Source organism: Lacerta agilis, chromosome 4, assembly GCF_009819535.1.
Source record: "Lacerta agilis isolate rLacAgi1 chromosome 4, rLacAgi1.pri, whole genome shotgun sequence".
NCBI classification, from domain to species: Eukaryota; Metazoa; Chordata; class Lepidosauria; order Squamata; family Lacertidae; genus Lacerta; species Lacerta agilis.
This window is the reverse complement of record NC_046315.1, coordinates 868297-894349: the sequence shown is the minus strand read 5'-3', so window position 1 is coordinate 894349 and position 26053 is coordinate 868297. Positions and strand designations below refer to the sequence as shown.

General features: G+C 49.8%; 5 protein-coding genes across 5 annotated transcripts in view; 1 reads left to right on the top strand and 4 right to left on the bottom strand.

Annotated features, from left to right (window-relative positions):
- LOC117044871 overlaps window positions 1–26053 on the top strand; it is a 628087-nt gene that overhangs the window by 331850 nt on the left and 270184 nt on the right. The gene's annotated exons all lie outside the window — the stretch shown is intronic.
- The window catches only part of LOC117044870, an 878236-nt gene that overhangs the window by 687809 nt on the left and 164374 nt on the right, over window positions 1–26053 (bottom strand). The window lies entirely within an intron of this gene.
- LOC117044904 (olfactory receptor 51I2-like) lies at window positions 4087–5059 on the bottom strand. The gene has a single exon (XM_033145696.1). The coding sequence runs from the start codon at window positions 5057–5059 to the stop codon at window positions 4112–4114; it is 948 nt and encodes a 315-aa protein (XP_033001587.1). The 3' UTR covers window positions 4087–4111.
- Window positions 9353–10358, bottom strand: LOC117044911 (olfactory receptor 51I1-like). The gene has a single exon (XM_033145704.1). The coding sequence runs from the start codon at window positions 10283–10285 to the stop codon at window positions 9353–9355; it is 933 nt and encodes a 310-aa protein (XP_033001595.1). The 5' UTR covers window positions 10286–10358.
- LOC117044924 (hemoglobin subunit beta-1-like) lies at window positions 19417–20982 on the bottom strand. The gene is made up of 3 exons (XM_033145722.1): window positions 20821–20982; window positions 20498–20720; window positions 19417–19667 (listed from the first exon to the last, which is right to left on the bottom strand). The coding sequence occupies exons 1-3, from the start codon at window positions 20910–20912 to the stop codon at window positions 19539–19541; spliced, it is 444 nt and encodes a 147-aa protein (XP_033001613.1). The 5' UTR covers window positions 20913–20982; the 3' UTR covers window positions 19417–19538.

The following is a 26053-nucleotide window of genomic DNA, read 5'->3' as shown; positions in this document are numbered from 1 at the left end:
TCTGGATAAGCCCTAATACTGAAGCATCTCAATACACCCTCTTTTTAAAATCCCAATAAATAATGGGTGCCAACAGACATTCCAGAAGCCACTCTGGAAGAGGAGGCAGAAGAGCTGCTCTGCTCCGCAGGAATTTGGAGGAGCCTTGTCCCTGAACCCCATCATCTTGGGAGAAGCCGGGGAGAATCATTTCTAGCTGGGGCAGCAGCTACACAGGATTCATAATTTATTTTATTTATTTAAGATAGTGGGCGCATCTGGCCCATTTGACCCCCTACCTGCCACTTGAAACACTCCAGAGCCACAGCCCTTGAATATTCAGACCCATTCCATACCTCGGCAAGGTTCTCTATTCTGGGGATTCTGGTCTCGCCTACACTTCTGCTTGTCTCGTGTCTAGAAAGCACAGGTCAGAGCGGATGAGCCCTGAATCCTGGATCAATATCCCCGAAGCCGGAAGGCAGTTTGTGGCAACCTTCTGTGATGAAGAACAAGTGCCAGCTGGAGCATAAAAAGACCCCCCTGGATGGAAGCGTTTTAGTCTCTGCTGGCAGCCAGGAGAAAGATCCAGTCATGTCAGAGGCTCAGCTGCGTAAAGATTTATGCTGCTTTCTTGGGAATCCCTGGAGAGGAAGGAGATGAGATGTCCCTCCTGCTGCTTGCGGGGACACCAAGGGGCACTAAGCCAAGGGAGACATTTCTGCAGGGCGCAGAACTAGTGCAGAGCACCATCCTCCCTCAGCAAACTAGGTCACAGCAGCTGCAACGGTGCAATTACTGAGTTCCACTGTCTTATCTGTAATTTTAAACACTGGCTATGTGAAGTGGCTAATTAGCTGCAATACTATATTGATGGTTGCACCAAGAGATATATGAATACAGGTGAAACTCGAAAAATTAGAATATCGTGTTTCAGTGTATCTGAAGAAGTGTGCATGCACACGAAAGCTCATACCAAGAACAAACTTAGTTGGTCTCTAAGGTGCTACTGGAAAGAATTTTTTTTATTTTGTTTTGACTACAGCAAACCAACACGGCTACCCACCTGTAACTAGAATATCGTGGAAAGGTTCGTTTCCTTCAGTAATTCAACTTAAAAGGTGAAACTAATATATGAGATAGACTCACAACATGCAAAGCGAGATGTGTCAAGCCTTCATTTGTTACAATTGTGATGATTATGGTGTACAGCTGATGAGAACCCCAAATTAACAATCTCAACTTTGGGGTTTTCATCAGCTGTACGCCATAATCATCACAATTATAACAAACTAGTGGTTTAAGCCCGTTAAAATAACGGGCGCTAGAACATATGTTCTAGAACATAGGAGGTAAAAGGTAAAGGACCCCTGGACAGTTACGTCCAGTCAAAGGTGACCATGGGGCTGTGGTACTCATCTCGCTTTCAGGCCGAGGGAGCCAGTGTTTGTCCACAGGCAGCTTTTCAGGTCATGTGGCCAGCAAGACTAAACTGCTTCTGGTGCAACAAGTCGCTGTGACAGAAGCCAGAGCACACGGAAATGCCATTTACCTTCCTGCCACAGTGGTACCTATTTATCTACTTGTGCTGGCATGCTTTCGAACTGCTAGGCTGGCAGGAGCTGGGACAGAGCAACAGGAGCTCTTCCCCCAACAAACTAGGTGCCAGCAGCTGCAGCCTCGACAACAGTAGTCAAGGCTGTGAACCAACTCCATGTGTTTCTCTGTGTGGCAAGATTGGAGGAGAGGAAAGCAGGCAGAAATGTCAAAAAAGAAGCGAACAACAGTGGGATTCCAGCCTTTTTTGGCCTGGTTTCCCAGTATGTTTCCGAGCACAATTCAGAGTGTTGGTGCTGACCTTTAAAGCCCTAAACGGCCTCGGTCCTGTATACCTGAAGGAGCGTCTCAACCCCATCGTTCAGCCCGGACACTGAGATCCAGTGCCGAGGGCCTTCTGGCGGTTCCCTCACTGCGAGAAGCAAAGCTACAGGGAACCAGGCAGAGGGCCTTCTCGGTAGTGGCGCCCGCTCTGTGGAACGCCCTCCCATCAGAGGTCAAGGAGATAAACAACTATCTGACATTCAGAAAATACCTGAAGGCAGCCCTGTTTAGGGAAGTTTTTAATCTGTGATATTTTAATGTATTTTAATGTTCTGTTGGAAGCCGCCCAGAGTGGCTGGGGAGACCCAGCCAGATGGGCGGGGTACAAATAAATTATTATTGTTGTTGTTGTTGTTGTTGTTGTTGCTGTTGTTATGGTTTACACATATTTTAAGGAGTGGTTATGTGAAGTGCTTAACTGACAGCAATACTTTACATTCAGTTACATGCATGACAAACACTTCATGCCGTCCTCTGGTCCATGGGCCTAAATGGGTCCGCTAAGGGACTTCCGGTGCCGGCACCATTCTGCGCAGTCGGGAACCGTCTTCGTTCTGAGACGGCTCCGGTGTTTTTCGGTTTGGAGCTACCGCAACCGCGCTGCAGGCTCCGTAAAAACCACGGGAGGAGCGTCCCGTGGACTGGGGCTCTAGCGGGCGCCAGACGTGCCACCCCAGTTCTCAGGCTTCCCTTGTAAAAGGGAGGCTTGAGTGAACCGGGCTCCGGTACAGCGCTGAAGAGCCATTTCAGACTGAAGACACAAAGCAGCGGGATCTGCCAGTTTGGAGCACTTGCATTTTCCTCGATTCGGACTCAAAAAAGGACTCTGTAAGTAAAGGAGCTTGATTTGGATTATCATTTTTTTAAAAAAATAATAAAAATAAAAAATAAAATAAATGGGTCCGCTAAGGCTCCCTATTGGGCCATGAGGCTGGATAAGCCACCTGTCCGTGTTTGACATCAGGTGCAGGGCAGGTAAGGATGCAGCTATGCCAAAAGGGGGCTTGATAGACACCGCTGATAGACTCCTCTGTGCAAAGACCCACAGAGCCTCTTCTCGGCGCTCGCAAAATTATTCTGACTGTTAGTTTACCCTCCCTTCTTCCTTAAGGTCCCAGGATAGGTTACAGCATTGAAACACAATATTTTAAAAACAAACTAAAGCAACCTCCAGTTTCACATTTATTATGCTATTTTTGTGATATACAAACGACATGAGAATACTTGGTATACTGTACTTATTTGTATAACATCATTCTTGTTCAACAACAACAACAACAACAACCTCGAGTTCTTTTGTCTTTGCCTGCACACTCTGAGTTCACAATACGTGGGCAGAAGCAGGACGCCTGGTATCAACTGTGAAACATCTGGGTGGAGCAGAGCAGATGTGGGAGAAAGGGAAAATAGCTCTGAGACGGGCACCTTGGAAGTAAAAGCAGCAGTGCTGGGGTGGGTGGGTGTGGCTCATGAAAGGGGAAAAGTCGGAGAGTTTGAACTAAGGCAGGAAGAAGCCCAAAATGGAACTGAGCACCAGAAATTTAAGCCGGAGGAGTTGAGATGGATGGCAGATTTGGGACAGGCAAGAGGGGTGCAAGGAGGCGTTGTTGTTGATACAAAGACATCGCCCGGGTTCCAGAAAGAAGATAATATTGAAGCCCTTTCTCCCAGTTTTGATTTTAAAATCCCAGATGCTGAGTGTATTAATTACCCCAGATCTCAGTTTAATTTAATGCAGAGACAGGGCAAAGCCTGTGAAGAAATTGACAACCATCGCATCTCGCCCAGAGATTAATTTTTGAGAATTAAAAACAAATTCTGAAGATGTACCTAGCAACACATCTCAATGATTGGGTCCAGAACCTGCAACAGCTCCTATCTGCCTAATAGAGAGGAAGGCCAAGAGAGCCCAGGATTAACTCCTTTTGAATGACTTTATGGATGCAGCACAAGAGGTCTTTTGGACATTGTCAAAACAGTAGATGCTCAGAAGTTGATGCTTTCACAGTCAGGCCATGTGACCCAATGTGCAGAACACTCCTTTCTAGTACCATTTCACAATGACATGATGCACAACAAGTAAAGAATACCAATGTGAGCTTGTAAAGAATCTACTCTCTGTGTGCACGTGCTTTAAAAAAATGCCAATAGCTTCTGAAAAGGAGGAAAACCAAATGGTCACCCAACTTCCCTCTTTTGGGCTTGAGAAGCCATAAACACTCTTGAGGATATCACAACACACTTTAACACTTCAGATCAGTCTCTGTTGAGACAAAAACCTGCCAAAGGCCTTGCGGATCTCTTTGGTTTTGATGCTGTAGATTATGGGGTTCAGAATCGGAGGAACCAGGAGATAGATGTTGGCCATCAGTGAGTGCAGCATTGGAGAATTATGCCTGCCAAACCTGTGCACCATGGAAACACCGATCATTGGGGTGTAATAGAGCATGACAGCACAGATGTGGGAGATGCAGGTGTTCAGGGCCTTGAGACGGCCTTCCTTGGAGGCCATGCTCAGCACGGTCTTGAGGATCATCACGTAGGACAAGACGATGCACAAGGAATCAAGGCCAAATGTGGAGAGCACAACAAACAGACCAGTTTGGTTATTGATGGTTGTGTCTGCACAGGGGAGCTGGATTAAATTGGGGTGCAGACAGTAAGGATGAGCAAGCACGTTGGACCTGCAAAACGGCAGCCTCCTCAGGAGGAGAGGCAGTGGGGTCATCAGGAAAACGCTTCTCATGGCAATCCCAGATCCCAACAAAATGATCCTAAGGTTTGTCAGGATGGTGGTGTATTGCAGAGGGTTGTAAATGGCTATGAAGCGGTCCAGGGCCATCGCCCAGAGGACCCCTGAATCCATGATGGAGAAGCAGTGGATGAAGAACATCTGGCTGAGGCACGCATCCAGCCCAATCTCCCTGGCATCAAACAGGAAGACGCTCAGCACCGTGGGGAGGGTAGAGAGGGAGACCCCCAGTTCACTCACAGCCAGCATGCAGAGGAAGAGGTACATGGGCTTGTGGAGGCTTTGATCCTTCACAATCACTAGGAGAACAACACCATTTCCCAAGACAGCAACTGCATAGGCAAAGCAGAAAGGGATGGAGACCCCGATATTTCCGGCCTGCAGCCCTGGGATGCCCGCGAGGATTAATGTAGAATGGAGGGAGCTTCGGTTACTGAGCAGCTCCATGGTGAGTGACAAGTTCTCCCATCCAGCCGCACCTAGATGGACGTAAGGAAAGGAAAGTACACCATCACCCATCCACATGGGAGCCTTGGTTGCTTTGGTTCTGCGTTCCCCTGTGATGTGGGAATTGTCCATACCATTCATGAGCTATATTTATTTTGATCTTATTTATTTGGTAGCTCACCTTTTGGTCATATAAAATAATAAAATAAAATAAAATAAAATAAAAGGTTAAAGAACACACACAGTGACGGCAATTAATATTGAAGCATCACAAAGAACTGTCTTTTTAAAAACTCAATAAATCTAGCACTTTGGGGGGGAGAGCTGCTTGTTTGTTTGCTCTGCCTTTGGACACCTCTTAACATATTTTAACCAGGGTGGTTCCTGAGATTAAGGAGCGGGTTTTTATCTATGGTTGAATACCACAGACCAAGGAGCTACCACATGGGAGGTGGGGCAAGTTTGTTTTCTGCTGCTCCAGAAGGGAGGACATGAACCAATGGATTCAAATGACAAGGAAGGAGATTCAAACGAATACTTCACAAGAACTTTCTGATGGTAAGAGCTGTTCAACTGTGGAATGGATGACCTCGAGAGGCGGTGGACTCTCCTTCATGGGAGGTTTATAGAGACACCTTCTCCCCCAACATACTAATTTTCTACATTTCAGAATGTATTTCAAGAGATGGAGGACTTTGGGGACATTTGATCTTCCACCTGCCATCACAAATGCTTCAGAATGGCCACCTTTGACAATTGTGGCACACTCTATACCCCAACAAGGCTGTACATTATAGGAATTGAATCCTGGAGCGATATCCCCGAAGCCAGAAGGAAGTTTGTGGCTACCTTCTCTGATGAAGAGCAAGTTTCAAGTTGGAAAATGAAGACCCACCTGAATGGAATCTCCTTGGTCTCTGCTGGCAGTTAGGAGAGAGATCCGGATCTGCCAGAGACTCCGCGGCAGAAAGATTTATGCTGCTTTCTTGGGAATCCCTAGAGAAGGAGGAGATGAGACTCTTTGCCAGCAGCTTGCAGAGACCCCAAGGGGCACCAACCCAAAGGAGACTCTTCCACAGCGGGCAGGACTGATGCTGAGCCCCTTCCTTCCTCAACAGAGCAGGTCGCAGCAGCTGCAGCAGCAAAAACAGCAGTCAAGGGAGTGGGCCAATTTTGTGTTTGTGTGCTGCAAGGGAGAAAGCAACAGAGGGGGAGAATGACATGAAAGAAGAGAGAAACAGTGGGATTCTAGGTATTTATAATCTGTTCGTAATTAATAATGTGAGGTAATGAGAGGTGATTAGTTAACAGAAATACACTTGCTGGCATCCATGTATCTTGAGCGACAACAGAGTGCGCCTCTGGGGTGAAGTCAAACCACTGTGTTAGCAGCACCAAAGTGACCTAGAATCAGAGAGACCCCAAGGGCCATCCAGTCCAACCCCCTGCCAAGCAGGAAACACCATCAAAGCATTCCTGACAGATGGCTGTCAAGCCTCCGCTTCAAGACCTCCAAAGAAGGAGACTCCACCACACTCCTTGGCAGCAAATTCCACTGTCCAACAGCTCTTACTGTCAGGAAGGTCTTCCTAATCTAGGATTCTTCCAACTCTAGGATTCTATGATTCTACTGCAACTTGGCTGCTCCTCCCTCATTCATTCCACATTCCCGCCTACTTACCTCCTCCTCTCTCTCCACACTCTCCCCCTCTGTCAGAAATAGGACCTGGCTGACTTCGGGGCAGGTTCTCCTCCCTCCCCCCCTTGCCCATAGAACAGCACCAGCAGCAGGGAGCACACCTGGCCAAGAGATCTTCAGTGAGCTCTGACAGGTCCAGATGGGCCAGGGGTGAGACCAGTAGAAGGCAGCACCTCCTTACGTCTGATCCAAAGAGCTGCACTTGTTTCACAGCCTATGAAAGAAGATCCTTCCATGGAGGGGCATGTAAGGTAAAGGTAAAGGGACCCCTGACCATTAGGTCCAGTCACGGACGACTCTGGGGTTGTGGTGCTCATATTGCTTTACTGGCCGTGGGAGCTGGCATCCAGCTTCTGGGTCATGTGGCCAGCATGACTAAGCTGCTTCTGGCGAAACCAGAGCAGCGCACGGAAATGCCGTTTACCTTCCCACTGGAGCGGTACCTATTTATCTGCTTGCACTTTTACATGCTTTCAAACTGGTAGGTCGGCAGGAGCAGGGACTGAACAATGAGTGCTCACCCCATCACGAGGATTCGAACCACCAACCTTCGGATCGGCAAGCCCTAGGCTCTGTGGTTTAACCCACAGCACCACCCGCGTCCCGGAGGGGCATGTAGCCATCTCCAAAGGGCTGGCCTTGGCTTGAGTGTGGGATGTTCATTCCTGCTCTGTCCCACCGTCCAGAAAACACTATTTCCAAATCTGTTGTGGGCTTGTGGGGGGGGGTGGTCAGTCTGGATGATGCCCTGAGTTCCTCCAAATCCTCAGGGGTCCTGTCCCCAGTGAGGGTGAGAATCTAAGAGAGAAGAGCCAGAGCCAGAGCGAGTTGTGCGTGAGCTGAGCAGTTGGACACTGGAGACCCAGAGACTGGCTTGCTCCGTGCTGCAGCCAGAGCTGTGATCAATGGAGAAGCTAGATTTAATAGAATCATAGAATCCTAGAGTTGGAAGAGACCCCAAGGGCCATCCAGTCCAACCCCCTGCCAAGCAGGAAACACCATCAAAGCATTCCTGATAGATGGCTGTCAAGCCTCCGCTTAAAGACCTCCAAAGAAGGAGACTCCACCACACTCCTTGGCAGCAAATTCCACTGCCGAACAGCTCTCACTGTCAGGAAATTCTTCCTAATGTTTAGGTGGAATCTTCTTTCTTGTAGTTTGAATCCATTGCTCCCTGTCCGCTTCTCTGGAGCAGCAGAAAACAACCTTTCACCCTCCTCTATATGACATCCTTTGATATAATTGAACATGGCTATGATATCCCCCCTTAACCTTCTCTTCTCCAGGCTAAACATACCCAGCTCCCTAAGCCGTTCCTCATAAGGCATCGTTTCCAGGCCTTGGACCATTTTGGTTGCCCTCCTCTGGACACGTTCCAGCTTGCCAGTATCCTTCTTGAACTGTGGTGCCCAGAACTGGACACAGTATTCCAGGTGAGGTCTGACCAGAGCAGAATACAGTGGTACTATTACCTCCCTTGATCTAGATGCTATACTCCTCTTGATGCAGCCCAGAATTGCATTGGCTTTTTTAGCTGCTGCATCACACTGTTGACTCATGTCAAGTTGGTGGTCTACCAAGACTCCTAGATCCTTTTCCCAGTAGAAGCCTGAGTTCTGAGAACAAGGAGAAGGAAGGGGGGAGTTCCAGGGAGAAGACACAGACTGACAGCTTAAGCTCAGACTCAGAGGGAGGGCCACCGGAAATAGCCCATCCCAAGACATTAGGCTCCCAAGAATTAAGGAGAGGAGTGAACAGGAAAGGAAGTGTAAGTGGGGTTTTAAATGTGGGAAGAGGAAGGGGCGGAACTCATACTCCCGCAACAGCTAATTCGGAAGCAGATACTGAGTGAGTGAGCTCCAGAGTGATTTGTGTGTTTTGAGCAATAAATGTGAGTTAATTGCTGCCGGAGTTGTCTTGCTTTTTTGGGAGAGACCCAACCATGACACCCACTGACACGGAGCCTTGACTGGCTGAAGAAACCATTGTAATTAAGTACTACATATAAATTGCCTAAATGGATATGTATTGCAGGTAAATGGAGCCTCCGTGTTTAGACGCCATACCTCTAAATACCAGGGGTGTAGGAAGGAAAACCTTTGCCCCATCATGCACAGGGCTGGAGCAGCTTTCCAGGGTTTCAGCCAAGACACCTTTCCAGCCTTCCGTGGAGATGCCAAGATTAGAACCCAAGACCTTCTGTAATCAAAGCAGATGATCCGCCACGGAGCTGGAGGCCAGAGGAAGGGCTGCAGGGACACCCAGAGAGCACCCAGCCTTCCAAAAATTATTCACAATTATGTCTCAGTATGTAAACACTCATTCATTCATCCATTTAGTTTTTTTTAATTACACTAATGTGCTACCTTTTCCTCCAAGCATATCAAAGTGGTGTGCATGGTCGTCCTCCTCCTCCTCCTCCTCCTCCTCCTCCTCCTCCTCCTCCTCCTCCCTGTTTTATTCCCACAACAACCCTGCAAAGTGACCAGCCCCCAAAGGTCACAGGCGGGGAGCATCATGGCCGAGTGGGGGGGGATTTGAACCCTGGTCCCTCCCAGGTCCTAGTCAGAGGCGGTTCAATTTGCGTTTGCCGCTCACGAAAACACCTTGGCGATCCCCTTCCGGATCTCTTTGGTTTTGATGCTGTAGATGATGGGGTTGAGCAGCGGGGGGACGAAGAGGTAGACGTTGGACATCATGATGTGGACGGTGCGAGGGGCGCCCTTCCCAAATCTGTGCAGGACGGAGACGGCGATGATGGGGACGTAGAAAGAGAGGACCGCGCAGATGTGCGAGACGCAGGTGTTGAGGGCCTTGCGCCGCTGCTCCCGGGACGCGATGCTCAAGACGGTCTTCAGGATCATGGCGTAGGACAGAACAATGAAGGTGGAGTCCAGGCCGTAGGTGAAGAGGACGGCGAAGACGCCGTAGATGTTGTTGACGGTGATGTCGGCACACGCCAGGCGCATCATGTCCGGGTGGAGGCAGTAGGAGTGGGACAGGACATTGGACTTGCAAATGGGCAGCCGCTTGATGAGGAAGGGGAAGGGGAAGAGCATGACGGTGCTCTTCAGGACGATGGCCAAGCCGATCCGGGCGATCCGGGGGTTGGTCAAGGTGGACGAGTACAAGAGAGGGTTGCAGATGGCGACAAAGCGGTCAAAGGACATGGCTAGCAGGATCCCCGACTCCATGAAGGAGAAGGAGTGGAGGAAGAACATCTGGGCCAGGCAAGCGTCAAAGAGGACGTCACTGAGGCCAAAGCAGAAGATGGCGAGCACCGTTGGGAGGGTGGAGAGGGAAACCCCCAAATCGTTGAAGGACAGCATGCACAGGAAGAAATACATGGGCTCGTGGAGCCGCCGGTCCCTCCTGACGATGGCGAGGATGGTGCAGTTGCCAGCGATGGAGGCGGCGTACAGCAAGCAGAAGGGGATGGCAATCCACAAGTGGAACTGCTCCAGGCCTGGGAAGCCGGTCAGGTGGAAGGTGGCAGGCTGGAAGCGGGTGAGGTTGAGCTCTTCCATGCGCCCCTTCGTGGGCTTTGGATTTCCCTGGAAAGGAAACAAGAAGGACCAGGAGGCTTCTGGACATGGGACAATGGAGATGGAAGGACTTGGCAGGAGGGAGAGGAGAGGAGAGGAGAGGAGAGGAGAGGAGAGGAGAGGAGAGGAGAGGCTCCATCAGTGAGCGGCTGAGAAGAGGGTCAAGTGGGAAACATTGGAGTGACTGCTGCAAGGGTCTAAAATATAAAGACAAGGGAACTCAAGAGAAAATCAGAGTGGAAATCCAGGGATGGGAGGAAGGAAGGAAGGAAGGAAGGAAGGAAGGAAGGAAGGAAGGAAGGAAGGAAGGAAGGAAGGAAGAATCATAGAATCATAGAATCCTAGAGTTGGAAGAGACCACAAGGGCCATCCAGTCCAACCCCCTGCCAAGCAGGAAGGCGGGTACACTGAATGGCAGGGGTGCCACTGGGGTGATACAGGGCACTGGAGCCGCTGTCCCTCCCAGGTGCCACCCCCCCTCAAAAAAGCTCAACAACTGTGGGCGATCTCTCTGCCCCAGGCGCCAGTGGGGTTTGGTATGCCGATGCTCCTCTGCTCCAAGTCTGGAGATGGGGCACGAAAATGACCAGAAGCTCTCCCAGCAGACTCAGAAAATGATAAAGATGGTGGATGGAAAACTATAAACTAGGGACAAAGAATCGTAGAATTGTAGGGTTGGAAAGGTTCCCAAGGGTCACCTGACTCAACCCTCTGCAATGTAGGAATCACAGCTCAAGCACTCATGAGCAATGGCCACCCAACCTCTGCTTTAGAACTTCCACCAATGGAGAGTCCATGACAGTGTCAGATTTACATATAAGCTAAACAAGCTGCAGCTCAGGGCCCCACTCTCTTGAGGGACTCCCCCAAAAATAAAGAAAAAAAACCTGGATGCAGATTTTCAAAATATAAGATTAAAAAACAAATAAGATAAAACCTACATACAGCAACCATGTTTTGTGTTGTGTCGGCTCCTAGGATGTAAGTCATGGGCCCCGCCTGCTAGCCTGCTCCCTCAAATATCCCTGCTTTGCTCCTTTCTATATATAGGGTGCCTACATTCTGCATGGACTGGCTGCATGATGACATGTGCAAATGGCTTTAGATAACTATTAGGTCCATAAATTACCATATATTATAGCATATATTCAACACAAAAAACAGCAACAATTTGTTGTTGACAAAGGACAGCTGGACATATAAAGGGCCCCATTACCTTCGGTAGCTTCGGGCCTCATCAAACCTAAATCCAGCCCTGGTCCAAGACCTTCCTGGGAGGTCCATTCCATTGTCCAGAGGCTCTTACTATCAGAGGGCTCTTTCTGTGGGGGGACCCCCGTTAGCCAAAGTAGCACAACACTGGCCCCCGCGGGCCACTGGCCAAGCACAGCATAAGGTGTTTAGGACTTGACCGTAAAGCTGAACCATATTGCCAGAGCATTTGCCAGTGGTTACCATACCACGCCGAAAAGGAAGACGTGGAACTGAAGAGGGCTGCTAGCACTTGTGAACCTGGAAACCTGCATTTTTCTGTCTTTCTGACATCAGCCAAGAGGTGGCAGTAGATGGCAGGCGGTGAAGACAAATCCAGCCAGGAGCCCACACTCAGCCAAAGAGATCGGCTTTTTCTTAAAAGTGGATTTAGTTTAAGAAGGCATGCAATTGGTGATGTGTTAACTGGGGCATTTGGGTGTCTTCAATTTGTCTTGTATTTCTTGTGTTGACAAAGGTTTCCTATTTTTATAGAAGTCTGTTAGGCGATATAAGCCTTTGGTTTGCCAGGTTTTAATGCATTAGTAAAATCAGCAGCGACTAGGCCCCTGACAACCTTCAAAAACTTCATCCTAACAACAAAGGGACACGGCAGAGGGGTGGTATCCGCAATATACAAAATACTACTCAAAAATCCCACGAACCCCCTAGACGCAATCAAAAAACAATGGGAGGATGACATAGGATATGAGATCAACCCCACTCAATGGACCAGAATGTGGTCAAAAACCCCTTTAAATCCATATCAATGAAAAGAAAAGAAAAGAACTCACCCTGAAATTAACCCACAGGTGGTATCTAACGCCAAGAAAATTAGTGCTAATACTCCCAGGAACCTCACCAAAATGCTGGAGAGGGTGCACCTCCACAGGCACATACCTCCACATGTGGTGGGAGTGCCCCAAAATCCAACTATTCTGGACAACAACCAGGACCGGTGCTAGGGTTTCTTGCGCCCTAGGCGAGACCACCTTCTGCCCCCCCCCCCCCGCCGCCAGCCAAAGCCTGCTTTAGCGGGAGGTGGGGGTGGTGGAGAGGCAAGCAGCAATTTCTCCGCTGTAGCGGAGAAGCTGCTGCTCGCCCGTCCCACCGCCCGCCCCCCACCAAAGCCTGCTTTAGCAGGAGGTGGGGGTGGTGTAGGGGGCAAGCAGCACCTCTCTGCTACAGCGGAGAAGCTGCTGCTAGCCCGTCCCGCTCCCCTGCCCAAGCCTGGCCAGCGCCCCCTCCATTCTGGCGCCCTAGGCAATTGTCTAGTTCGCCTTAATGGACGCGCCGGCCCTGACAACAACCATACGAGAAATATGTAAAATAACCAAGCAAGTATTAGAAATCACCCCAGAATTGGTGTTACTAAACATCTTCCAAGACATAATGCCCACGTACACCACAAAGAACTCATAACCCACCTACTCTCAGCAGCCAGAAACATCATAGCCAGACACTGGAAAGACCTGTCAGGAGTAAACATGGACCAATGGTACCAAGTACCGTAGTTTGGGAAACAGCCCTGCTAGAAAAACTAACCAGTAAGCTGAAACTGATACGGGGACAAACAGAAGAAGACACCTTCACCCCGGTATGGTCCCCCTTCATCACACACACAGCCCAACAAGACAATGAAAAAAATCTACGAATAGCATACAAATCAATATGGCTGGCCTGATCGAAAACACCCACCCACCCCACTCACACAGGAGACCAAAGATCACCCAGCCAACCACAAATGAACAATCACACCCTGTGCCAACCCCAACCTCTCTCACCTGCACAAGCAACGCTGACATCAAACCCTACATATAGGGGGGGTGATCCCGAGATGGCGAAGGAAAATGGTTAGAAAAGGGATAGGGTGAGAATATTTAAAATATAACTAGGATGGCTCACCATGGTACCCTGAAGTCAGTGTGTTAAGAATTTAAGATTTTGAACTAGTGAAGAGATATGTGAATTGTTTATCAGCAGCAGTTTAAGTAAAATAAGATGTAAGATTTGAGTTAAGAAGTAATAGGTCGTATTACGAAGTAAAAATAAATATTAAGAAGCCTGTTTAGATATTTTTGACGGTGATGATTTAAACTTTAGAGATGAGAAGTTATTAAAGTAAATTAGAATTGGAAGCAAAGGAGAGAAAACGGGGGAAGTCCCCCTATGTAGATTTAAAACAAGAATTTTTTTTTAAAGTAAGAAAAAGGAACATTGGTGTTCTCGTTGAGGTATGTATTTGGTTTTTTTTAATTCTGTTTTGGTTGTTGTATTTGTTGTTGTATTTGTTCTGTTGTGTTGTCTTTTGTTGTGTGGAAAACCAATAATTTTTTTGTAAAAAACAAAACAAAAAACCCTACATATATTAAGTAAAACAGAAACACCGTCACCTGACCCCACCCCCACCCATCCTCCCACCCCTGTCCACCTCTAGCCCCCTCTTTCTTCTCAATGTCTCAACAAATGAAACTGATTTGGAAAAATGATACATGGGAAAAATACGAGTGAGAGACATTGCACATACTTTTGTAAATGAAGAAAATCTTTTTAAAAAATACAAAAAAGTGGATTTAGTGGGAGGGAATAAATAGGCAAGTCCGGATGCTGGTGGGCAGGTGGGGGGGCACTACAGCTCAGTGGCGAGGGTTTTGAACAGAGCAGAGGCTGCACGGCCATCAGGCATGGATGCTTTAGCTGAGATTCCTGCACCGCAGTGGGTCCAACTAGATGACCCTTGGTGTCCCTTCCAACCCTACAGTTCTATGATCCTAAATAAAAATAAATTCTTTCCAGTAGCACCTTAGAGACCGACTAAGTTTGTTCTTGGTATGAGCTTTCGTGTGCATGCACACCTCTTCAGATCTTCTGTAATCCTATCATCATTGCCGAAGAGGAGTTGATTACTGATCTGTTGTAGATCATTCCAGCAACAGGTCGGGAGAAGCAAACAGCGCACCCTCCTCCTGTTGCCTAAAGATCAGGAAGGAGAAAATGATTATTCCACCCTCAGGAGGCAGTTGAGGGGTTTGGTCTGGAATTCACACACACACACACACACACACAGGCAATGAACTTCAGGCAGCTGCTTGAAGATGATAACTGTAGAACCCAGCAGCGACACCCCTACCCTCCTGACAGCCAGAGAGGAAATTCTAGAAAGGTAGAATTTCAGAGTTGGGAGGAAAGCAGAGTCATCTAGACCCTGCAAAGTAGGACTCACAGCTGATTGGAGACTCCAATCCCCCCCCCCATCCCTTGAAGGCACAAATTGTCTCCATCCAAAGGCCAAGACAGCATCTCTCAGCATCTGTGGGGCCCCCATAAAGGTGGACAGTCAGTCACACCCACATTTCTGGGTTGGGGGGGGGTTCACCCTGATGTGCACAGTAGCCTTGGTTGGGAGGGAGGAGGGGAAAAGGCGCCGCCCGTTTCTGAATCCTCAGCCTCGTAGAATCATAGAATTGTAGAGTTGGAGGGGGACTCCAGAGGCCATCTAGTCCCACCCCCTGCAATGCATGAATCCTACCCACAGCGGTCTCTGGGTGGGCTTAAACCACCAACCTTCTGGTTAACACCCAGGCGCTCTGACCCATTGTGCCACATAGGACTTTCCCTCCACAGCCCGGAGGGCAGCCCACCCCATGGCTTGAGAACCAGCAAAGCTTGGGTTGGCCAGAGCTCAGGGAGAGCAGAGGCAGGAGGTGGCCCCCCAGATGCTGAGCAGGGATGAGCGGAGGGACTGGACAGCTAACAACCACCTTTGGGAGAGATCATTTGGGCAGATACCTCTTCTTTTCCCAGCATAGAAGGGACCCCCCCCCCCAAGGACATCTGGTCCAATTTGCTGCAATGCAGGAATCTAAGCGAAAGCACCCATGAGGGATGACCACCCAACCTCTGCTTAAAAATCCTCCAAGGAAGAAGAGCCCACCCCCTTCTGGTTCTTGTCCTCAGAAAGTCCTTCCTGGTGTTTAAACAAAATAGGAAATTCTTTCCAGTAGCACCTTAGAGAGGTGGTGAGTTTGTTCTTGGTATGAGCTTTCGTGTGCATGCACACTTCTTCAGATACACTGAAACAGAAGTCACCAGACCCTTAAATATAGTGAGGGAGTGGGGAGGGGTATTACTCAGAAGGGTGGTGGGAATGGGTGATCAGCTGATAGGTGTGGAAAACCTGTTGAAGACTCTTAATGGCTGCAATTAGTCTTGCAGGGAAAGGCAAGGGGTGAGATGGCTAAAGATAGCTTTGTTATGTATAATGACATAAGAATCCAATGTCTTTGTTCAGACCAGGTTTCTCCATGGTTTTAAGTTTGGTGATTAGTTGCAATTCAGCCACTTCTCTTTCCAGTCTATTTCTGAAATTCCTTTGTATTAAGACAGCTACTTTGAGATCTTTTATAGAATGTCCTGGGAGATTGAAGTGTTCTCCTACTGGTTTCTCTGTCTTGTGACTCCTGATATCAGATTTATGTATTCAGACCCTCCTTTCTCGCCATTTCAATCCCTGCCGACAACATGGGTCTGGCCAGCCCCACAAGTCAAAATGGCCACTGCGGCAGAGGAGGAACTCTGTTCAACTGCAGGTCTGCTGGTGGTGGGTTCCTCACCCCTTCATTGCAGGGGGTTGGACAGGACTAGACGACCCTTGAGCTCCCTTCCAACTCTACAATTTTAGGATTCTATCCTTCTGCTTCCGCTCCCTTACCTGGAAGGTTGATCACCCCACTCTGCCTTTGCCAGGAGAGCCTCTGCTGCCGGTCCTGAGCCCTTCCTTCTTTGTCCGCGGCAGGAGAGACCAAAGGGGCAGCGGGGAGGAAGCTCTTATGCACAGGCTCCCCTGGCGATGCTCCAGGGACTCTGTTGCTGCCGCCCCACATGGGACCACCCTGGAGCCCAGAGTTTAGAGGGTGCTAAGAATAAACTTGCAGAATTATTTTTTTAAAAAGAACAACACCATCGCCTACGGGCAGGGATCTCTAGCCCCAGCGCTGCAGAGTTTTCTTTGACGCAGGTGTATGAGAAACGACACCTGATCCAAGGCTTAGAAATGCAGAGGTGCCAATTCTCATATTCCGTTTGTTGGTGCACCCAGTCAAAGGAGTCTGGTCTGCTTTGTCGCCCTCGTCGTCATCACCATCAAATGCCAGGTTGTGCACTTAGGCAGGAAGAACCACATGCACAAATATAGGACGGGAGACACATGACTTACTAGCAGTACATGTGAAAAGGATCTAGGGGTCTTGGCGGACCACAAGCTTAATGTGAGTCGACAGTGTGATGCAGCAGCAAAAAAGGCTGTTCTAGGCCAGGGGCATAGGAAGCCACTTTGCTGCCTGGGGCAGAAAAGCGGGGGCAACCCCTGGGGGTGGGGCACCGCTCCTTAGTGCATGCGCCGTGACGTCACAGCCTCCACGCGCGCAGCATGGAGTGCACTGGGCATGCACAGTCCACCCAAGCTGCGATGGCGGCGGCGCGGCAAGTTTTAAGGCTTAAATCTTGCCACGCAGCTGCCGCAAAGTCAGAAGGGGTGCTGGCTGCTCACGCCCTCCCAAGATGGCAGGCGCGAGCGGCTGGCACCCCTTCTGACCTTGCAGCAGCGGCGCGGCAAGTTTTAAGCCTTTGAACTTACAGCGCCGCCACTGCACGCTCGGAAGGGGTGGTGGGTGTGAGCAGCTGGGGGCGGGGCGCCGCCCTGATTGTCACCCCCCGGGTGGTACCCGGGGTGAACCGCCCCCCCTTGCTCCGCCCCTGTTCTAGGCTGAATCCACAAAAGCCTAGTGTCCAGAAGAAGATGGAGGAGGAGGAGGAGGAGGAGGAGAGTTTGGATTTGATATCCCGCTTTATCACTACCCAAAGGAGTCTCAAAGCGGCTCTCATTCTTTCTTTCCCTCCCACCCCACAACAAACCCTCTGTGAGGTGAGTGGGGCTGAGAGACTTCAGAGAAGTGTGACTAGCCCAAGGTCACCCAGCAGCTGCATGTGGAGGAGGGGGGGACGCCAACCCGGTTCCCCAGATTACGAGTCCACCGCTCTTAACCACTACACCACACTGGTGTCCAGGTCAAGGGACATAATAATACCACTCTACTCTGCCTTCATCAGACCACATCTGGAATACTCTGTCCAGTTCTGGGCACCACAATTTAAGAAGGATGTTGGCCAGCTGGAAGGTATGCAGAGGAGAGCAATCAAGAGGGTCTGGAGACCAAGACTTAGGAGGGGCAGTTGAAAGAGCTGGGGGTTTTTAAGCAGAGGTTGGATTCCTTAGCTGCGAATCTACCGTTCTACAATTCTGTGAGACACCCCTTGGCACACCCCGGAGCTGCTTGCACATGCCCAAGAGGCACATTGCCTTGTGCCACGGCCATCGCAATCACACAGGAGTAGGGTGAGGTGCAGCTGTTGCCAGATATCTGCCTGCGAGTGTGTCTTTATCTCTGAAATGGCCTGCTAGCTTCTCTCCCTGCTGCCCCACCCCAAGAGGAACATGGGGGTGGGGGGGGAGCAGGGGTTGTTGGTCTGCATGCGTTTTTCTTGTTTCTATCATGCACTTTTTATGTTGTGTACCTCCCTGAGATTGGTGGGTGAAGGGCAGTTGAGAAATTTTATTATAAATAATAATGAGAATAAATGATGTTCCATATTTGCTGCTCTTCCTTGTGGTCTTCTCTGGGGCCCTGGGAGAGGAAAGCAAGCCCCCACCCCACCCCCACGAGATCTCTTTGTCCTGCGAAAGGGCAACAGGTGCGGTGCCCAGCCCTTGCACCCACCGCCAGCTGCTCAGTTACTCTGCACATGCTCAGGGTCTCAGTCCTTTGGGTAGGAGACTCTAGCAATGAATTATGGTTTGCACAACAGACACGCAGCATTTCACACAGCTGTTTACATGTCTCGCCCAGTGAGGATTTGTGGGGGGGGGCAATCATGTCACTGAGGAGGAGGGTGCATGTCTGGGAGACGCCCGGAGACCTGGTCCTCTTGGATGAATATAAACTCATTTGATAGATTTATATTCCAGCTTTCTCTCCAAGCAGCTCAAGCTGGTGTAGATGCTCCTCCTCCTCACAACAACAGCCCTGTGATGTAGACGAGGCCGAAAGGCAATGGCTGTGCCCCCTCCCCCCAGCAGAGATCACACCCAGGGAGCTTCATGGTAAAGTGGGGATTCGAACCCAGCTCCTAGTCCAACACCCCTAATCACTACCACTCTGTCTCTCAAGGACTCTCTTTGCGTAGTCTTCCTCACACGCCAGGACTGGGCCTCACAGCACAGCAAATAGGTCCTGGGGCTCCCTGGAGGGGCATCCCCCCCCCCAAGGACGCTGCAAAGGGCTGGAAAACATGCAGAGACCCCAGAAGGAGAACCTGGTGGGGCAGCTCAAGTTGGCCAGGCTAAAACTTTCCCCAACATATGGGGGGGGGGTGTCCTTAAACCTCAACTCCCTGGAGGTGGGACCTGCCACTCAGGAACACCACCGCCCCATATAATTGTGTTGAGTGTGCAGTGCTGGAACTTGGGGTTCAGGCAGGGGGGGGCTTCAAGGAATGTTGGCTTATATTCCATCAAGTCCCCTAGTGCAACCAGATTTGGGGGGGGGGGGATTCTTGCAAGCGATCAATAAGGCAAGCCCCCTCTCCAACCCTTTTGGGGGCTTCTCGGCAAGGATTCAGTGACAAGCAGCACCTTATGGAACCTCCAAGCCCAAAGGCAGTCTACCTAGATTCCTGGGTTGGAAGGGGCATTTGGTCACTGAGAGAGCAGGACCTGACGTCCCGCAAGGGTCACCTCTCCCGTCCTCCCACCCCACCCCACCCCAACCCCCCCAAGGCCTCCACAAAGACACACGGGAGCCGGCTCGTCTTGCAGGGAGTGACGTTTATTAGCTAGTGGCTGGCAGGGGGTTCCCCCGCGAGGGAAGGCGCTGGTGGCGTCTGCGACTGGGCGGCCGCGAGGCAGCACCTCCTGCTTGAGGGTCGCTCAGTGGTACTGGCGGGTCAGGGCGTGCGCCACCACGTTGCTGAGCTTCTGGAAGGCGGCGTGGGCGGACGGAGTGAACTCCTTCCCGAAGTGGGAGGCCAAGACGATGATGAGGATGTTGCCCAGGAGCTGCAAGAGAAGAGAGGCGCTCGGTGGAGGAGGGGCTGCGGGAGACCCCCAAAGGGGGGGAGAGGCAGCCGGGAGGGTCGGGGTACGGGCGGGGCACCCCCTTCTGCCCCCACCATTCCTCAGAGGCAGCCACGATGGGGTTCACGCGTGGATTTTGCCCTTCGAAGCCAGGCGGGTTCCGCCACGGGGTTTGGAAAGGGCGATAGGGGCTGGATTCGGAAGCCCGACCTCAGTGAGGGGGCTGCAGGCTTGAGCAGAGCCAAGTCACAACCAGCCACCCATAGAACTTTAGAATTGTGGAGCTGGGAGGTCACCCCCAAGGGTCATCTAGTCCAACCCCCAACCCCAACCCCCCGTGCGCAACGCAGGAATTGCTGCTAAAGAAGCCCTGGCAGGTGGCCGTCCAACCTCTACTTAAAGATCTCCTGTGAATGATTGACTCATTGGACTGCAGAGCTGGAAGCAAAGCCAAGAGTCAGAGACATCCTACCCGGCACCTAACTCCCTCTGCTCTGAGGCTCCACATTTTGCAAAAAGACAGTTCAGAAAAGTTTTATTGACAAAGACCCTTCTTCCTTTTGCGGGAGGTCGGATTGGATGGCCCTTGGGGGTCCCTCCCAACTCTGCAGTTCTCTGCTGAATGTTAAGGAGCGGCCTGAGGTCCTCCTGTGCCCCCTGTGGTCTGGATGGGTCCTTATCTCCTCACCCACATGCCCCCTGCTCCCTTCTTCTGGTCACCACAGAGGGGAACCCAGGCACCCTCTTCTCTGTCCCCCACCCTGTGCGGAGACGCCACTCTGGGCAGCCCTTTGGGGAGATGGGGGCCTCACCTTGAAGTTCTCGGGGTCCACGTGGAGCTTGTTGCAGTGCAGCTCGCTCAGCTTGGCAAAGTTCTCCTTGACCTTCTCGGGGTTCTTGATGGCGTCTGTGAAGGATCCCAGGACCTTCTTGCCGTGTGCCTTGACCCTGGGGTTGCCCATGATGGCGGCCGGGCTGGAGAGGTTGCCAAAGTGAGCAAAGAGCCTCTGGCACCAGGGGTACACTACCAGCAAGCTGGAAAGAAGGAGAGAGAACAAGAGAGAGATAGGTGGTCATCTTGGCTGAAGAACACACGCCTGCCCAGTCCCAAGTGGGGGGGGGGTTGCAGGTTTACCCGCCAAGGGACTCGGCCCCAATCACGCCGATGTCGCATTTGCCCCAGATGTGGGCAATGAGCTCCTTCTCTTCCGCGGTCCAGTGCACCATGATGTCTGGCTGAGGGTTGGGTACGTTGCTCGGCTGCTGGGTGAAACCTTCTGGGCTAAGCTGGAGCTCCTTCCATGGCTGGAGCCTTTTATACCCTGGGCCAAAGCTGCGGCTCCTCCTCCTCCTCCTCGTGTGGGCGGGGCCATCCTCGGCCAGAGGTTGGGTGGTCTGACTCACTGGGGCTGAGTCAGAGCAGGGTGGCAGCCAGCCCTGGGGTGGGGCTACATAGACCAGGCAGGAGGCCCCAGATAGCTGCCCCACCCCCGCATCTGAGAGTTGGAAGATTCGGGTCGGAGATGAGGAAAGCCCTTCCTTGCACAGCGCAGAGTTAAACTGCAGAACAACCACCAACCTGGAAGGCTATCAGTGGCTCCTAGCCAGGATGGCTCTGCTCTGACTGCACAATGGGAGAAGAGGGCCCTGGACCAGATGGGCCACTGGCCTGATCCAGCAAGCTCTTCTTAGTTCCCATGGTCCTCTCCATGGGGTGAGGTTCCTCCCAGCCCTTGGGAGTCTCAGAGGTCACCACCTGGAGAGGCTTCATAGAAGAGTTGGAAGAGACCACAAGGGTCATCCAGTCCAACCCCTGTTCTGGGCAAAGCAGGGGGGTGGCGGCAGGGGAGAGATTGGGGTCTTGCTGTTGGGGCTACAGGCCCTTTCTCCTCTTTCATCAGAGACTGTCTACATCTATCTAACACAAGAACATCAGAAGAGGGTTGGAAGATCAGGCCAATGGTCCACCTAGGCCGGCATCCTGTTCTCACAGTGGCCAAGCAGATGCCTCTCTTGGGACCTGTAATTGTAAAAGAAGTTGGAGTTCTTATTGCCAAATACACTGTAATGAATCCAAATAAGAACTCTGGCCTAAAGTTTTAACCAAAAAGCATACGTTTACTCGTAAGTAATTCCAATTGTAATATCAATTCTGTAAAGAATTACAGTCTTAAACATAAAATAGTTTCATATGGAAATTTTCCTTGAAGTCTTCTAGAGATAGATGTCAAGGCTTCTCAAATACGTGTCAAATGTAAACCAGGGAGACCAGGACAGGGCCCCGTTTCGGCATGGATGCCTTCTTCAGCTGGCAATATCAAATAATAAAGAGTACATCAAGTTTCAGAATTTAACATTTTACAAAATCATTATAAAAAAACATCAAACGCGTTATATCAAAGTTTTAAACAAAGTTTTAAAGTATCATTCACTAAAGGTCATAATTCAACAACATCAGAAAAATTATTATTACAGGAAGTTTTAAGATTAACCAAAGTGGCTTTTCATAGTATTTGGTTCCTTACCTTGTTTTTTTATGATAGAAGTATATGAAAAATATATATGGTGTCTGTTTCTTTGGTTCCTAAAAGGATATAGTGTCTGTAAATCATAGAAAAAACGACTGTTACAATTTTTCCATTAAATTGTATGCATGTGAAGTACAAGGTTATGTATCACCTCACCTTAGAAGAAGTTTTGCTGTGTTTTTCTGGCGTTTCCTACTAATAGGTGAGTTTGTGGCCTTATATCTGATAGGGGAGGAGATAGCCCCCTGTTCTTCTTAAAGGTATAATACAATCCAAAATCCAAAATCTCTTGGGACCTGAGCACCAGAGCAACCCTTTCCCCTCCTGCCAGCAGCTGGTCTTCAAAAGCATTGCTACCCATCCCATGGAGGCAGAGACCAGCCATCCTGGATCACAGCCATGGGCAGCTCTCTCCTCCACCATGAATCTGCCCAGTCCTCTCTTGAAGCTACCCAGGTTGGTGGCCACCACTGCCTCCTGTGGGAAGGAGTTCCGCAGATTAACCCTGTGCCTTGGGAAGTAGTCCTTCCTTTCGCCTGTCCTGAATCTTCCAACCCTCAGCTTCACTGGAGGCCCCCGAGTTCTGGCGTTGGGAGAGATGAACGAAAGCTTTCCTCTCTCCCCTTTCTCAGGGCCATGCAGAACTACATACCGTAATTCCTTGTTTGCCTTGCCTCCAAGTTAGAAAACCCCAAACGCTGCAAGCCTTCCTCATAGGGGAGTGGCTTCACCCCATTGATCCGTTTTGGGGGGCCCTATCTGAACCATCTACTCACCTGAATGGGACTCCCAGATGTTGGAGTGAGGTGCCACATCTGGGCAGCCTGCTCACCCCCCCCCTTCCAGCCCTGCTCTGGGACTTCTGCTAGAAACAGAGGGATGCCCTTACATTGGAAGTGAAAAGAAAATGAAGGGACCTATTTTCATATGTGGTGGAACTGTAAAATAACCAAAAGTTTTTGGGAAATGATTCATAGAATCATAGAATCATAGAATTGGAAGAGACCACAAGGACCATCCAGTCCAACCCGCTGCCAAGCAGGAAACACCAGCAAAGCATTCCTGACAGATGGCTGTCAAGCCTCCGTTTAAAGACCTCCAAAGAAGGAGACTCCACCACACTCCTTGGCAGCAAATCCCAATGTCCAACAGCTCTTACTGTCAGGAAGTTCTTCCTAATGTTTAGGTGGAATCTTCTTTCTTGTAGTTTGAATCCATTGCCCCGTGTCCGCTTCTCTGGAGCAGCAGAAAACAACCTTTTCCCCTCCTCTAGATGACATCCTTTGATATATTTGAACATGGCTATCAGATCACCCCTTAACCTTCTCTTCTCCAGGCTAAACATACCCAGCTCCCTAAGCCGTTCCTCACAAGGCATCGTTTCCAGGCCTTTGACCATTTTGGTTGCCCTCCTCTGGACACCTTCCAGCTTGTCAGTATCCTTCTTGAACTGGGGTGCCCAGAACTGGACACAGTATTCCAGGTGAGGTCTGACCAGAGCGGAATACAGTGGTACTATTACTTCCCTTGATCTAGACGCTATATTCCTATTGATGCAGCCCAGAATTGCATTGGCTTTTTTAGCTGCTGCATCACATGTCATGTCAAGTTTGTGATCTACCAAGACTCCTAGATCCTTTTCACATGTACTATAATGAAATTTATAATGAAATGAAGAAAAGAATGTTTAAGATAACATTTGTTAGAAGACCAGAAGCTTTCTTGCTACGCATTACGGGCCAAGACTTGCCAAAAGAGCAGAAGTTATTCACGTATGCAACAACAGTGGCTAGAATATTACCAGCCCAAAGATGGAAAGACGACAAGATACCCACGGAAGAGGAACGGCAAGAAAAACTCATGGAATGTGCTGAAATGGCAACGTTAACTGGGAAACTTAGAGGCAAAGACAATAGAGACTTTAAAAAGGACTGGGAACTGTTTTTGTTGTACTTACAGAAACATGGTAAAGAAGAGGACTCACTAGCAGGGTTTGCAATTAACAAAACAAACAGAGAAATTAAGATGCAATAACTGGAAAATAACAAAGTGCAAGAGGTAATTTGAAAATAAGTATGGTACAAAAACGTTAAGGATATAACAATATTTAATTTAAAGACTGCAATAATATCAAGGTAGGGGGGAAAAACAAGCAGGGGAAGTAAAGACCTAAAGAACCAGAAGAGGAAGTCGAGGGAAGTCATAGAATCATAGAATCATAGAATCCTAGAGTTGGAAGGGACCCCAAGGGCCATCCAGTCCAACCCCCTGCCAAGCAGGAAACACCATCAAAGCATTCCTGACAGATGGCTGTCAAGCCTCTGCTTAAAGACCTCCAAGAAGGAGACTCCACCACACTCCTTGGCAGCAAATTCCACTGCCGAACAGCTCTTACTGCAAGGAAGTTCTTCCTAATGTTTAGGTGGAATCTTCTTTCTTGCAGTTTGAATCCATTGCTCTGTGTCTGCTTCTCTGGAGCAGCAGAAAACAACCTTTCTCCCTCCTCATGGTGGGGGGGCGGGCGGGGTGCTTTTTTGGAAATTGTACTTTATCTCTTTTTGAGATAATGTTCATTCTGATGAATATAAAATTGTAAAACTGAATAAAAACTATTTTATAAAAAGAAAAAAGAAAAAAAGAGGGATGCCCTTACAGCAGCGGCTCCCAATCTTTTTTTTTAAGGGGGGGGGGGGAGACTATCCTCCTGATTCCATAAACCCCTCCCCAGTGCCCCCTACCCTAGCAGGGAAGCAGATCGCACAGCCCACTCAGGATGATAATGACGCAATGAAGTTCAAAACTGTAACCATTAAATGCACGCTTATTCAAAACAACAGCGAAAGCTATTCAGTTTAATTAATGCAACAAAACGGATGAGTCTGATCCAGTGGCGCCAGCTTTTCAAAGCGGGATAGGCACGGACCCCCCCCCCCAGCTCCCCATTGCTGCCTAACCCAGCCCATCCCCCTGGCATCTGGCCTCCCCGGAGCTCCCCGTGGCCTCCTCATGTGCGCAAGGAAGATAATGGCACTGCCCTCCTGCAAGCTGAGGGTGCGAGAGGGGAGATACGGCCCTGCAGATTGTGGGGACTTTGGGCGTTCGGTCAACAGGGGCTCAGATAAACGGGGAGAGCGCTCCTTGCTTGGGTCCTGCTTTCCGGCTTCCCTTTGGGTTCCCCATCATGAGCACCTGGTCGGCCATGGCGAGAACAGGAGAATGAACTGAGAATGAACAGCAGAATGACCTTGACAGATTAGAGAACTGGGCCAGAGCAAACAAGATGAATTTTAACAGGGAGAAATGCAGAGTACTACACTTGGGCAAAAAAATTGAAAGGCACAAATACAGGATGGGTGACACCTGGCTTGAGAGCAGTACATGTGAAAAGGATCTAGGAGTCTTGGTAGACCATAAACTTGACATGAGTCAACAGTGTGATGCAGCAGCTAAAAAAGCCAATGCAATTCTGGGCTGTATCAATAGGAGTATAGCATCTAGATCAAGGGAAGTAATAGTTCCACTATATTCTGCTCTGGTCAGACCTCACCTGGAATACTGTGTCCAGTTCTGGGCACCACAGTTCAAGGATACTGGAAAGCTGGAACGTGTCCAGAAGAGGGCAACCAAAATGGTCCAAGGCCTGGAAACAATGCCTTATGAGGAGCAGCTTAGGGAGCTGGGTATGTTTAGCCTGGAGAAGAGAAGGTTAAGGGGTGATATGATAGCCATGTTCAAATATATCAAAGGATGTCATATAGAGGAGGGAGAAAGGTTGTTTTATGCTGCTCCAGAGAAGCGGACACGGGGCAATGGATTCAAACTACAAGAAAGAAGATTCCA